The sequence below is a fragment of the Monodelphis domestica genome, chromosome 8 (assembly GCF_027887165.1).
Source record: "Monodelphis domestica isolate mMonDom1 chromosome 8, mMonDom1.pri, whole genome shotgun sequence".
NCBI lineage: Eukaryota > Metazoa > Chordata > Mammalia > Didelphimorphia > Didelphidae > Monodelphis > Monodelphis domestica.
In genome coordinates this window covers 193,998,139-194,009,548 of record NC_077234.1, presented here as the reverse complement: position 1 = coordinate 194,009,548, position 11,410 = coordinate 193,998,139, and the positions used below count along the sequence as shown (strand labels likewise).

General features: G+C 46.0%; 1 protein-coding gene and 1 long non-coding RNA gene across 2 annotated transcripts; both read left to right on the top strand.

The window, feature by feature from the left end:
- The first annotated feature begins 3,680 nt into the window (after positions 1–3,680).
- On the top strand, positions 3,681–4,671 carry LOC130455927 (uncharacterized). Its single transcript, XR_008914202.1, has 2 exons — positions 3,681–4,450; positions 4,533–4,671. It is a non-coding gene; the product is annotated as an uncharacterized LOC130455927 (long non-coding RNA).
- A 796-nt stretch (positions 4,672–5,467) lies between these two features.
- POU3F3 (POU class 3 homeobox 3) lies at positions 5,468–11,250 on the top strand. Its single transcript, XM_056808283.1, is given in 2 exon segments — positions 5,468–6,196; positions 6,199–11,250. Coding segments are annotated over 2 exon segments (1,494 nt in total). The 5' UTR covers positions 5,468–5,532; the 3' UTR covers positions 7,029–11,250.
- Positions 11,251–11,410: the final 160 nt, after the last annotated feature.

Sequence of the window (11,410 nt, the reverse complement as noted above, 5' to 3'; positions counted from 1 at the left end):
CCACTTTTACAAGCCATTTTATTGATTTGGACATTGACTGTTTCTGAAGAAGTAACTAATTCTATTAAATTGCAATATGTTTCATGTCCCAAAGGGCAATGGAATATCACTCCCTCCACTCCCCCACCTCGTTCCCCACTCCCATTCCTTAAAATATAGGAACACACTGGCCCGCCAAAGCCTAAAAATTACCTTCTGGCTGTTTTCACTCAGGCCAGGAGTTCACGTGGCATATTTAGCCTACTGATTTCCTTGCATCTTATTTATGGAATTAACTTGAGTCGATAACAGTTTTAAGCCATCAGCTTGTACCTCTCAATTAAAAGGAATTGGGGGTTGAGGGAGAGAGATACGGAAGGCTGTCAAAAATGAAAACAAAGTGAAATCTGGTTTGTAATTCTGAAGCTCCAATCTCCTTTGAGAATAAAATGAAGGGATGTCCTGGTTAGTTTTGATGGATTATACTCTTTCTGATGGACTTTCACTACAGAGCTATAGATGTTATGCTTAACTGTCTGTTCCCTAGATACAGTATTAACCCCATGTGTGCACTGTAGTGCTCTCCTCCTCTTCCTCTTCTCTGTATCCCCCCATAGCCCTTTCTCTCCTGCTATCCCCTCCCCCTCCCCCTACTCTTCTCCCCCTCCAAGACTTAAGCTGCCTCATTTCACTCCCCAGCTCCCAGCAGGAGTCCAGCCCTCCCCTCCTTGCTTTCTAGCTTGGTCACACTATTGCAGTTTACCACCCCAATGCTGGCTAAAGCTGTGATTTCTTCCCCTCTCACACTCATAAGAGATTTTTTCTTATTTCGGAAGAATCGTTTGAAAATAAGAAATATTACCATTTTCCCCACACTTTGAAATCTCTACTATTTTCTGATGCCTTTTCTAAAAAGCCACAATAATGCACAGTGCCCAGAAAAGTAAAGTACTGTACTCAGACTTTCTACCAGGAAAGGGTCCTTTTCTGCCTTGAGCTTTGGAATGAATCCATCCTTTTTATGTAATATTTCACTAAGGTTGTTTCCCACACACACATACACACAGAGACTAGGCCCACTTGTCTTCCAAATAGCTTCTAAAGCATTCCGTCTTTTCCTAAGCAAAGGAAATAATTTCCAAAGACTTGTAAAGGAAATAAATAATTAAAAATAGAAGAAAATTTAAAACACTTACCTAGCAAACTTCTGGGTTAGAATTTTAAGTAGCTTTATTTTAGGTTTTAATAAGGTGACAGGGAAAAAGCATTCTGAACTCCAACGAAACCATCCATCCTTAGACTTTCCTTTACACTGACTCCACTAAGCCTAGCTCTCCACTAGTCTATTATTTTCACCAAAATATATGAAAATTTATGCAAATGAAAATCAGCACTAACTGTTCTCCCCTTGTTATATACTTTGGATTTTTTTCCAGACAAAACAATCACACTCCTCAAAGGGAGGGGGTGGGTGGGGTGGGGGTAGGGTGTATGGGGTGGGGGGAGTTAGGAAGTAAGTAAAAAGAAAGGGATGGGGGGATTCTAACTTAGTATCTTTTTGTTATCTATGAGCACAGCATTTTTAGGGTCACCCTCCCCATACACACACCCTCCTTTATAGGAAAAAAAAAAGGAAAAAAGAAAGAAAAAGAAAGTAGATCTGTTTGCCGAGGCACTATCACGTTTCATCAGGCCACCTGAGACGGCTTTTGAAAGCGTGTACTGTGAAATTCATAGCAGTAATTTAGACAAAATCCTCACTGTATATTAATGAAAGGCGGCCCCATGGCACCGTTCCTATCCTCCCCATTCAGTGTAAACAAAACCACGAGACTCACTCGGTTTTTGAGCCTGATCCAAGCAAAATCGGCTGGAAAGGAAAACATGGGGTTCTGGCACTGACTTATTCAAACGTCTGCACCTGGAGATCTCAGATTTATTCAATGAAATCTGTGTTAGATCTTTCCTATAGACATACATACACACATATATAAAAGGAACCTTTGGAGGACGCGAGGGGATAAAAAAAAAAATCGTTCTGTTTAGGGTTGAGTTACCACTACCCTTCAGATCTGTGTACTTCACATTAATGGTTTAGCTAAACCTACCTAAGATGGTATCTTTCCCGATGGAGCTGGAGCTGGACTAAATTCTACCGGTCTACAGTTATATATCTTCAATCACGAACACTTGCTGTTGGGGTGTAGCTTGTGCTGTAAACTGAGTTCACCTAGCTGTATTCTGCAGCGAAATCATGACGAGGGAGAGAAGGGCACCATGGTTCACATTGTAATGGGAATACACATATGGATTTCTACCTACCTCCAAGCAGCACAGGCACGCACTGTGCACATTTGCCTGCAAAGGAACAGATAGGTCTTGAAGAACACAGAGCACATATTAACATGCCTGGAGTCTGCACCTATGCCCACTATATGGGAGCATGTGGGCATATTCTATGTAGCCCTGGGTATATAGGACGCACCCCATATATACAATCATTAGCAAAGACGTATTCTGTGAATGTCCAAATTGTGTTATTTCATTGGAAATCCCTGAGGAGTGTTCAATTTGCCCTTGTTTTGGTTGCCACTTTCTCTTTTTTCTTGGTTCGCTGAGGTTGACTCTGTGCAGCGTTTCCGCTTGGTCGCACCTCACCCTCTCCTCGACTCTTCTCCCTCCTCCCCTACGCACTCCCCCTCCCATCCCCCTTAACTCTTTCAGCCAGGCTAGGAAATAATAAAACATTAGATCAGACCATTCACACACACACATACACACACATACACCCCCTCCAACTCCAACCACACGTAAAATTGGTTGTGAGGGGTGGAATATTATTCGTGTTGCTAGAAACGATAACCCTAATAATTACAAATATATTCGCCACAAAGTAGAGATTCCTGCTTTTTTGGCTCCATTCCTGTTGGATCGGCAATTTCCGAAGGCCAGTCGAGTTTGATGCACTTACTACTAGTACCTGGGGAAGGTTGGGCTGATTTGGTTTTCAAATACAGTGTATGGTTCACATACGACCCCTCAAAGTTAGAAGAGTAAAATCAACACTCTTTCCCATTCCGGAGGAAGATTTCAGGGAAGAAGAAGGGAGAGAAAGGGAGGGGGGGAGAGGGGGAGAGAGAGAGAGAGACAGACAGACAGAGAGACAGACAGACAGAGAGACAGAGACAGAGACAGAGACAGAGACAGAGACAGAGACAGAGAGACTAGTTGTATAGGCTTCTCTCTTACACAAGCCGGCACATTACTACTACTGAGTAGTAGATTTCCCAAGTCGATGGCAACGGAGAACTAAAACAAAGGGGGTTGCAGACTGCGTGAAGGGGATTGCGGAAAGTTGCAGTGTTTTGATCAGAGAGAAGTGCCATGACCAATGCTTTCGAAAATGCTTACTCCCCAGCCTAAAGGAGGGAGGGTGTGTGTATGGGCTTGGTGAATGGATAGCAAAACTTTGAAACAGCCGAGGATATCTCTCTATAGGTATTTTATATTTCAATGTTGCATACCAAGCAACGCGTTTTACAAATAGCCAGAATTGTACCGACAGAATGGATTATTAAATAGTGTGGGTCACTATTTTTTATTATTTATTTTTCTCACCGTGTTTCCCTCTGCTTCTTCCTCTGAATCACATGCCTTACTCCCTCCTCCATTCCATTCTACTGTCTCCAGATCCTATTCTCGGGTCTCTGCGTTTAAGGAACTCAAACGTGTTTGCTGGACACTAAGAGTTAAGATGTTGTGGACCGGGCGGGCGGGGAGGTGTGGGGGGAGCTTTCAGGAGAAGGGAGGAGAAAGATGGGAGAAGGAGGGAGAATGGTGGGGGAACGACAGATTTCCAGCTTCTACGACACTTTGCCTAAATTAAAAAGCAACCAATCGGAACGGCCGGAAGGGGGGCCGCGCGTCCTAAGCCAGTCATTCTAGGGTTGTCAATCACACAGCGGGTAGCCAATCAGCGGGGGCCCTTGCGCTCGACTTCCTTGTATTTGGGAAAGTGTGGTGGTGGGTGCGCGCTCTCGGCGGAGGGTAAACATTCGGCAGTCCCTGCTCTGTGAGGGAGGGACAGAGGGAGAACTGTCAGATCGGAAAGAGAGAAAAAGGGAGTGAAGGGGAAGAGAGAAAAAGAGAGAGAGAAAGAAAAGATAGTGTGAGAAAGAGAGAGAGAGAGAGAGGAAAGAGAGAGAAAGAGAAACGAGGAGAGAGAGCAAGAGAAAGAGAGGGCGCAAAGCTGCTGCTACAACTCTCCAGCACCACTACCACCACCACCAACAACCACCACCAGTGCACTCAGCAAGCCTTGCAACAACTTCCCCACTGGAGTTACTGTGTATCAAGGATACCCTATATGCACACACACACCTACACCTCTACCAATGCACTCTTCCTCCTCCTTCTCCAGGCAACTGCTGGGATAAAAAATAAAACACCAAACCAAACCATCATCAACAAGGTAACAGAACAACTCAACCTCTTTTTTTTCTCCGCTTCATTTTTTTTCTTGTTACATTTGTTTCCTAATTTCTGCCCAAAAGGAAAGATGTCTCACCAGACTGTGACTGTTGCGAGGAGGATGAAAAAGGACTCTTGTTTCAAAGGCAACAAAGTGCTCCAGCAATAGCAACTTTGAAGAAATGCATCATCGCAGGAAGTTTTCGTAGGACAGCAACAAAACTTGTAAAGAGGAGAAAAAGAGAGAGGACAAGAGGGGGAGACCAGGAGCCACCCTCCCCTCCCCCTAAACCACCAGCAACCAACAGCATCATCCTCACGCCTTAAAGGAAATAAAGTTTTACTATAAGAGGAAAAGAAGTGAAATGAGCTCCTAAAGGAGGGGAAAAAGTGGACAAGTAAAAGAAGAAGGGTTTTTTGTTGAGTTTATACATACATATATATCTATAGATTTTTTTTTTTTAAGGAAGAAAAGAAAACCCTTTTTCTTTGTTGTTTTCTTCGAAGCCGTCACTTAACAGGTGAACTGAGACCACCCGAGCCGGGGCAGAGTTCGCCCTCACCCCCTGGAAAGGGAAAAAGAGGGAGAGAGAGAGAGCCCGCGCAAAAGCCAAGGACCGACGCCGGGCCCCCTCCCCAAGAAAACACTACAGCTGGCGCTAGGAGGGTTTAGGGGGGTGGGGGGGAAAACACGACCATCCCCGAAGGAGGGCAAGGAGTGCGCCCTGATAGCCGAGCCCCTCTCCCTAGGGCGCTGTTGCTGTTGTTGCTGCTGCTGCTGTTGACCAAGGCCCGGCGGCGACCCCCGCACCCTGCGGATCGGCGTTGCAGCTGCAGCCGGGGGCGGCGGCGGCGGAGGCGGAGGAGGAGGAGGAGGAGGAGGAGGAGAAGGCGGCGGGGCCGGCGGGGGCCCGGGGCGGGGGAGGGGGAGGAGGGGGGGGAGGAGGAGGAGGAGGAGGAGGGAGGAGGAGGGGAGGGGGAGAGGCGGCGGCGGCTGCGGCGGCGGCTGCGGCAGCGGCTGCGGCCGCGGCTGCTGCGGCGGCGGCGGTGGTGGCGGCGGTGGGGTGGCGGGAGCGGAGCGGCATGGCTACGGCGGCTTCTAACCCGTACCTCCCCGGGAACAGCCTCCTGTCGGCCGGCTCCATAGTACACTCGGACGCCTCGGGCGGCGGGGGTGGCGGCGGGGGCGGGGGCGGCGGCGGGGGCGGCGGCGGAGGCATGCAGCCCGGGAGCGCCGCTGTGACCTCGGGTGCCTACCGGGGGGACCCGTCCTCTGTCAAGATGGTCCAGAGCGACTTCATGCAAGGGGCCATGGCCGCCAGCAACGGCGGCCATATGCTGAGCCACGCTCACCAGTGGGTCACGGCCCTGCCCCACGCCGCCGCCGCCGCCGCCGCTGCCGCCGCCGCCGCCGTGGAAGCGGGATCGCCCTGGTCCAGCAGCGCCGTGGGCATGGCCGGCAGTCCCCAGCAGCCGCCGCCACCGCCACCACCGCCGCCTCCGCAGGGCCCCGACGTGAAAGGTGGCGCCGGGCGAGACGACCTGCATTCGGGCACAGCGCTGCATCACCGGGGGCCGCCCCACCTCGGTCCCCCGCCGCCGCCGCCCCCCCACCAGGGCCACCCGGGCGGCTGGGGCGCCGCCGCCGCCGCCGCTGCCGCCGCCGCCGCCGCCGCTGCCGCCGCGCACCTCCCGTCCATGGCCGGGGGCCAGCAGCCGCCACCGCAGTCTCTGCTTTACTCGCAGCCCGGGGTTTCACGGTGAACGGGATGCTAAGCGCCCCCCCGGGGCCCGGAGGGGGCGGTGGGGGAGGAGGCGGCGGCCAGAGCCTGGTGCACCCGGGGCTGGTGCGAGGGGACACGCCGGAACTGAGTGAGCACCACCACCACCACCACCACCACCCACACCCGCCGCACCCGTCGCACCCGCACCACCCGCAGGGACCCCCTCACCACGGCGGGGGCGGAGGCGGCGGGGGAGGCCCAGGACTGAACAGCCACGACCCACATTCGGACGAGGACACGCCGACCTCGGACGACCTGGAACAGTTCGCCAAGCAGTTCAAACAGCGGCGGATCAAACTGGGCTTCACACAGGCAGACGTGGGGCTGGCCTTGGGCACCCTATACGGGAACGTGTTCTCGCAGACCACCATCTGCCGCTTCGAGGCCCTTCAGCTGAGCTTCAAAAATATGTGCAAGCTGAAGCCTCTGCTGAACAAGTGGCTGGAGGAGGCCGACTCGTCCACAGGCAGTCCCACCAGCATCGACAAGATCGCCGCCCAGGGCAGAAAGAGGAAGAAACGGACCTCCATCGAGGTGAGCGTCAAAGGGGCCCTGGAGAGCCACTTCCTCAAGTGCCCCAAGCCTTCGGCACAAGAGATCACCAACCTCGCCGACAGTCTGCAGCTAGAGAAGGAGGTGGTGAGGGTCTGGTTCTGCAACCGGCGGCAGAAGGAGAAGAGAATGACACCCCCGGGGATCCAGCAGCAGACGCCCGACGATGTCTACTCGCAGGTCGGCAACGTGAACGCGGACACGCCACCCCCACATCACGGTCTGCAGACGAGCGTGCAGTGAAGATGGAGAGAATGAGAGACGGAGAGAAAGAGAAAGAGGCACCAGCCACCGCAGCAGCCGCCGCCGCCGTCGCCTCCGCAGCTGCTGCCAGCCACCGCCAGCCGCCACCACCACCGCCAGCCACCGCTGCCGCCGCCGCCGCCGCCGCCACAACAGAAAATCAGCAGCAACAACAGCGAGAGGAGAAAACATCCATCCCCCTCTTGCCCCCCACTTCCTCTGCCCCCCATACCTACATATGTGCACACACTTTTGTAAAAATGGAAAAAAAAAAGACAAGAGGATGGAGGAGGAAAACACCAAAATCAAAGAAAATGGGGGCAAAGCAAAAAAGAAGCTTAATAAACACCCAGACTGTTTAGACTGGTTTATATATATACGTATATATACATATATACATATATAAATAATGAAAAAACGTTTGGAGAAAAAAGGGGGAATGATCAAAGAGATCGCGTTTATGCTGTGGTGGTTTTTCATTTTTTATTTAGGGGGTGGAGATGCATACTGCACCAGAACTACAGATATGGGGTTTCTCCCTAAATTATCCCCTGTTGAAGCGGTGGACAAGACAGCACCCACCTCGACACTTCTCTCCTTCTCTCCTCCTTAAAAATATGCCCCCCCTCCCCACTTTGCTCTCCCTCCAAAGGGCTGTCTAATGTGATTCACGGAAACTTTTCCTTTCTTTCACGGGAGCAGTCCAGAAAGGAAGAAGTAAAGGCATCTGGTTTGATCAGAGGATGCCTACCTGCATTCCAAGACCCTGGGCTTTTTTTTTTTTTTTGGGCCATATTCACATAATTCTGGGGCAAACAGACATCTACTCTGAAATGAAAAATATCAGTGCACTTCAGAAAAGGAAGTATGCATACAGCACTAAAATAAGCAGACTGAATAACTGAAGTAAAAAGAAAGAAAATACCCTTAAAGTTGACCCCAAAAGAAAAAGATGGGTGGGGGAGGGGAAGAGGGACAAACACCGGAGAAGAGGGGGAAGAGGAGAGACTCCCAATCCCTGAAAGTTCGAGGTTCTAGGAGGACTTTGCATGAATCAAGGGCAACAGCAAGAGAGAAATGGGAAATAAGTCAAGCCTGTCAAAGTCGTGGTTTTGACGGCCGCCACTCAGCGTGGAAGATTCATAAAAATCCACCGCTAATATTTTTTTTATTAATATTTTTATTTTTATTTCTGGACTGATTCAGATAAAGGGATTTAGAAAGACTGAGTATCTGCAGCTGCACTTATCTGAACTTCTCCTCTCCTAAATACGTTGCCAACTTTGATTGAATGGGTGCTGTGGATGTGATTATATAATACTGCCATTTCCAAGCAGTGTTTTTGGTAGGTTTTAATAAACAGACTTTTCAAAAGACGGCAATATAGAATTGTTAGATCCGTTGTTGATCTAAAAATATTTGCTTTATATTTTCATTAAATGACTTCTTTTAATATTTTATTCAGAATACCTATGAACTGCTGCAAAACGGTAATTTATTTTTCCCCAGATCTTGTATTACGTGTTTTTTTCAGACGAGCACAAATCAAAAATGAAATGAAAATATGGACAGTTGTTAGGTAATAAGGGTATCTTTTGATGTGATAATTTGATTGTAATTTAATTTGAGTAGTGATTCCGTAAGAGCTGATTGAGAAAATAAATTTGTTAGAATGAAATAGTCTGTGTCTGATGCGTAAACATTGTGTCGAAAAAAAAAAAAGTACTCAAAATCTTTTTAGACAATGCAAATCCTTAAGTGATAGAATTAATGAACTATAACCTAAACCACTTAAGGTTCTTGGAAATGCAGAATAAAAGGAAAGGCTTATTCATGCTGTTAGCGTTTTAGGATAGTATTCAGTCTTCATAAATTCATTAACTTCCTAATATTCCTCTCCCTCAATTTCAGTGAACTTTTTTTTAAGGAGAAAGTGGAATAATGTAGCTAGTAAATAACCCTCTTCTTGGAGATACCTGTATTCTTTTAACCTAAGACTACAGTGCCTCACTAAATGTACCAACTGATCATTAATGGTTCATATAGAATGCTCCAAAAAGTTTAGCCTCTCTTTCCCCTTTCCTTCCTACTTCCTCCTCTCTGTATTTCTCTGTCTGGTCTCTTTTCTCAAAACTAACAAATAGTGGAGGATAGTTTTTTAAGCTATAAATGATTTTATACAATGTAATATCTAAATGATGATTGCATTTATCTTTTAAATTTCAATGTATTTTAATGGAATAATATACTTCCAAAATTCTAGTTACAGTCTGTGTAATTGTTGTCTCAGGCTCTTGGTACTCAGTGTTAAGTACTCCAATGTTTTCTTCATTCCCAGCAGTTTCTACTCTTCTTTTTACAAGGGGGTATATTAGTTTGTCAGAGATGCCTTTAGATACATCAGAAAGGATTGTCATACTTATCAACTGAATATATTAATATTTACACATGTATGAAAGTGAAAGTTTTCAATATTTACGGTTGTAAGAACTAGATAAGCAAAAGTATCAGTAGAGTGAAATCCCTAATTAGTATACTTTTCAGAAAATACTTTTTTTGTGATAAAGTTTAAGTGTTCTATAGTCTGATTTTCTACCCCCTTCACTTTCTTTCGGTCACTCTCTTCATCCCTCCCCCATATTTGCCTTCTGTCTCTGTCTCTTTCTGTGTCTCTGTCTCTCTCCTTCCCCTCCCCCCCACTTTCTCTTTCTCTGATTGAAACTGGGGTTAAAAACTGGGGAAATTGTTAGAGAAACAAGAAAGAGTTGTTTCTTTTGGATAGGTCTGGTGTCACTTTCATAAATCAAGGCCAACTAGATAGGCCTATGTTAAGATGCTTTATTTTTAAATGCCATCTTCCGCTAAAAGTAACAATCTTGAATTTATGAAATTTGGGGAGGACCATTACCTAAAAGAAAAAGAGAAGAATATCAAATGAAGGAACCATAATTTTAATTGTTTCTACTGTGTTGTTTTCTTTTCTTTTCTTTTGGTTCAGTAATAGGTGTCCAGCAATTTTATAAACTGGAAGGGAATGGGAATATAGGAGGGAGGGAGAGAAGGACTTCATCAGTTTTACCATCTTCAGGGGATTCAAAGAATGACCATCTAATGTGAAGGTAGAGGGTTGGGTTGGGTTTGTGTTTATGTGGTGGATACTATTAACACGTGAGGTGGAATCCTGTTTTTCACACAGGAAGAGTAGTGGCTGATTAGACAAGGAACAGGTCTATTTCAATTTCTTAGAGGTATTTGGTTACTGGATTTGGATGACAACAAAGGCTAACATTAGGTTTCACACTGTTTTCTATTAAAAGGCAACCTTTGCCGGTTTCTGAGGAAGAAAGGCTGATTTTAGGGTAGCAGAATAACCTTTAGGTTGAAAGACTGGCTAAAATGTGCCCATTTGTGTAATTATTTTGCATAGTGCAGTGAGGTCATTTTGTCCCATAATAATAATAATAGCATTATTATTATTAAACAATCCTTTGAATGTATTTGGAAACTTCAGGGTTGCAAGCACATGGATAACAAAGTGATGGATAGCTATAATGGAGAGGTTTTTGCTAAGGGTTATATTGTTACACATGTAAATAATGAAAATATTGTTATATATCACCAGATCTTTTAATGAATTTAGGCATTGTTTTCATTTACACCATCAGTGTCTCTTGTGCTTAGCAAATGAGTCTCCACTTTTCCTCCATTTTTTGTCCACTCCCAACCCCACCCCACCCTGTTTCGCTACCTAGACTAAAGGAAAGCCAAATGTTTAACAGAGTTATATTTAATCAGTCTGAGTAATCCCAAGATGTGATTATTTAGTTTACAGTTTCTTGTTCCTAAGCCTCAGTCCTCTCACTGACCTCCCGTCCTTTCTCTACAAGCCTATGTGAGAAATCATTTCAAGGTCTATTTAAAATAGTCACCTCACTGTTGTTGATCTACCTTTTCCTCTTTTTTTAGAATTTAGCACAGATCTACTTCTTTGTTTCCAAATACAACCATTCCTAATTGACCTTTAGAGATACCTTATGCTTTTCTGTAGTATCTGGTGTTTGCACATGGCAATGTTCATGACTTGTTCTGTATGAATGGTTTTCAATGGAACGTTCAGAGAATAATTGGTTCTAATATGAAATGCAGTATATACTATTGATAGTTTTATCAATAAGTGTAATATTTTAAATAATTTTAACAATTAAATTTGTTTTTTAAATTATATATTTGTAAAATATTTATCCTGTTGAAAGCAACAATATATTGTTGTATTTATTCGTTTTATTTTTGTAATAAATGATCAACCTCTTCAAGTTAAAGCAAAAATGATACTTTTATATACTTATGCATAAATACATTTTAAGAGATGGATATACTTGCAC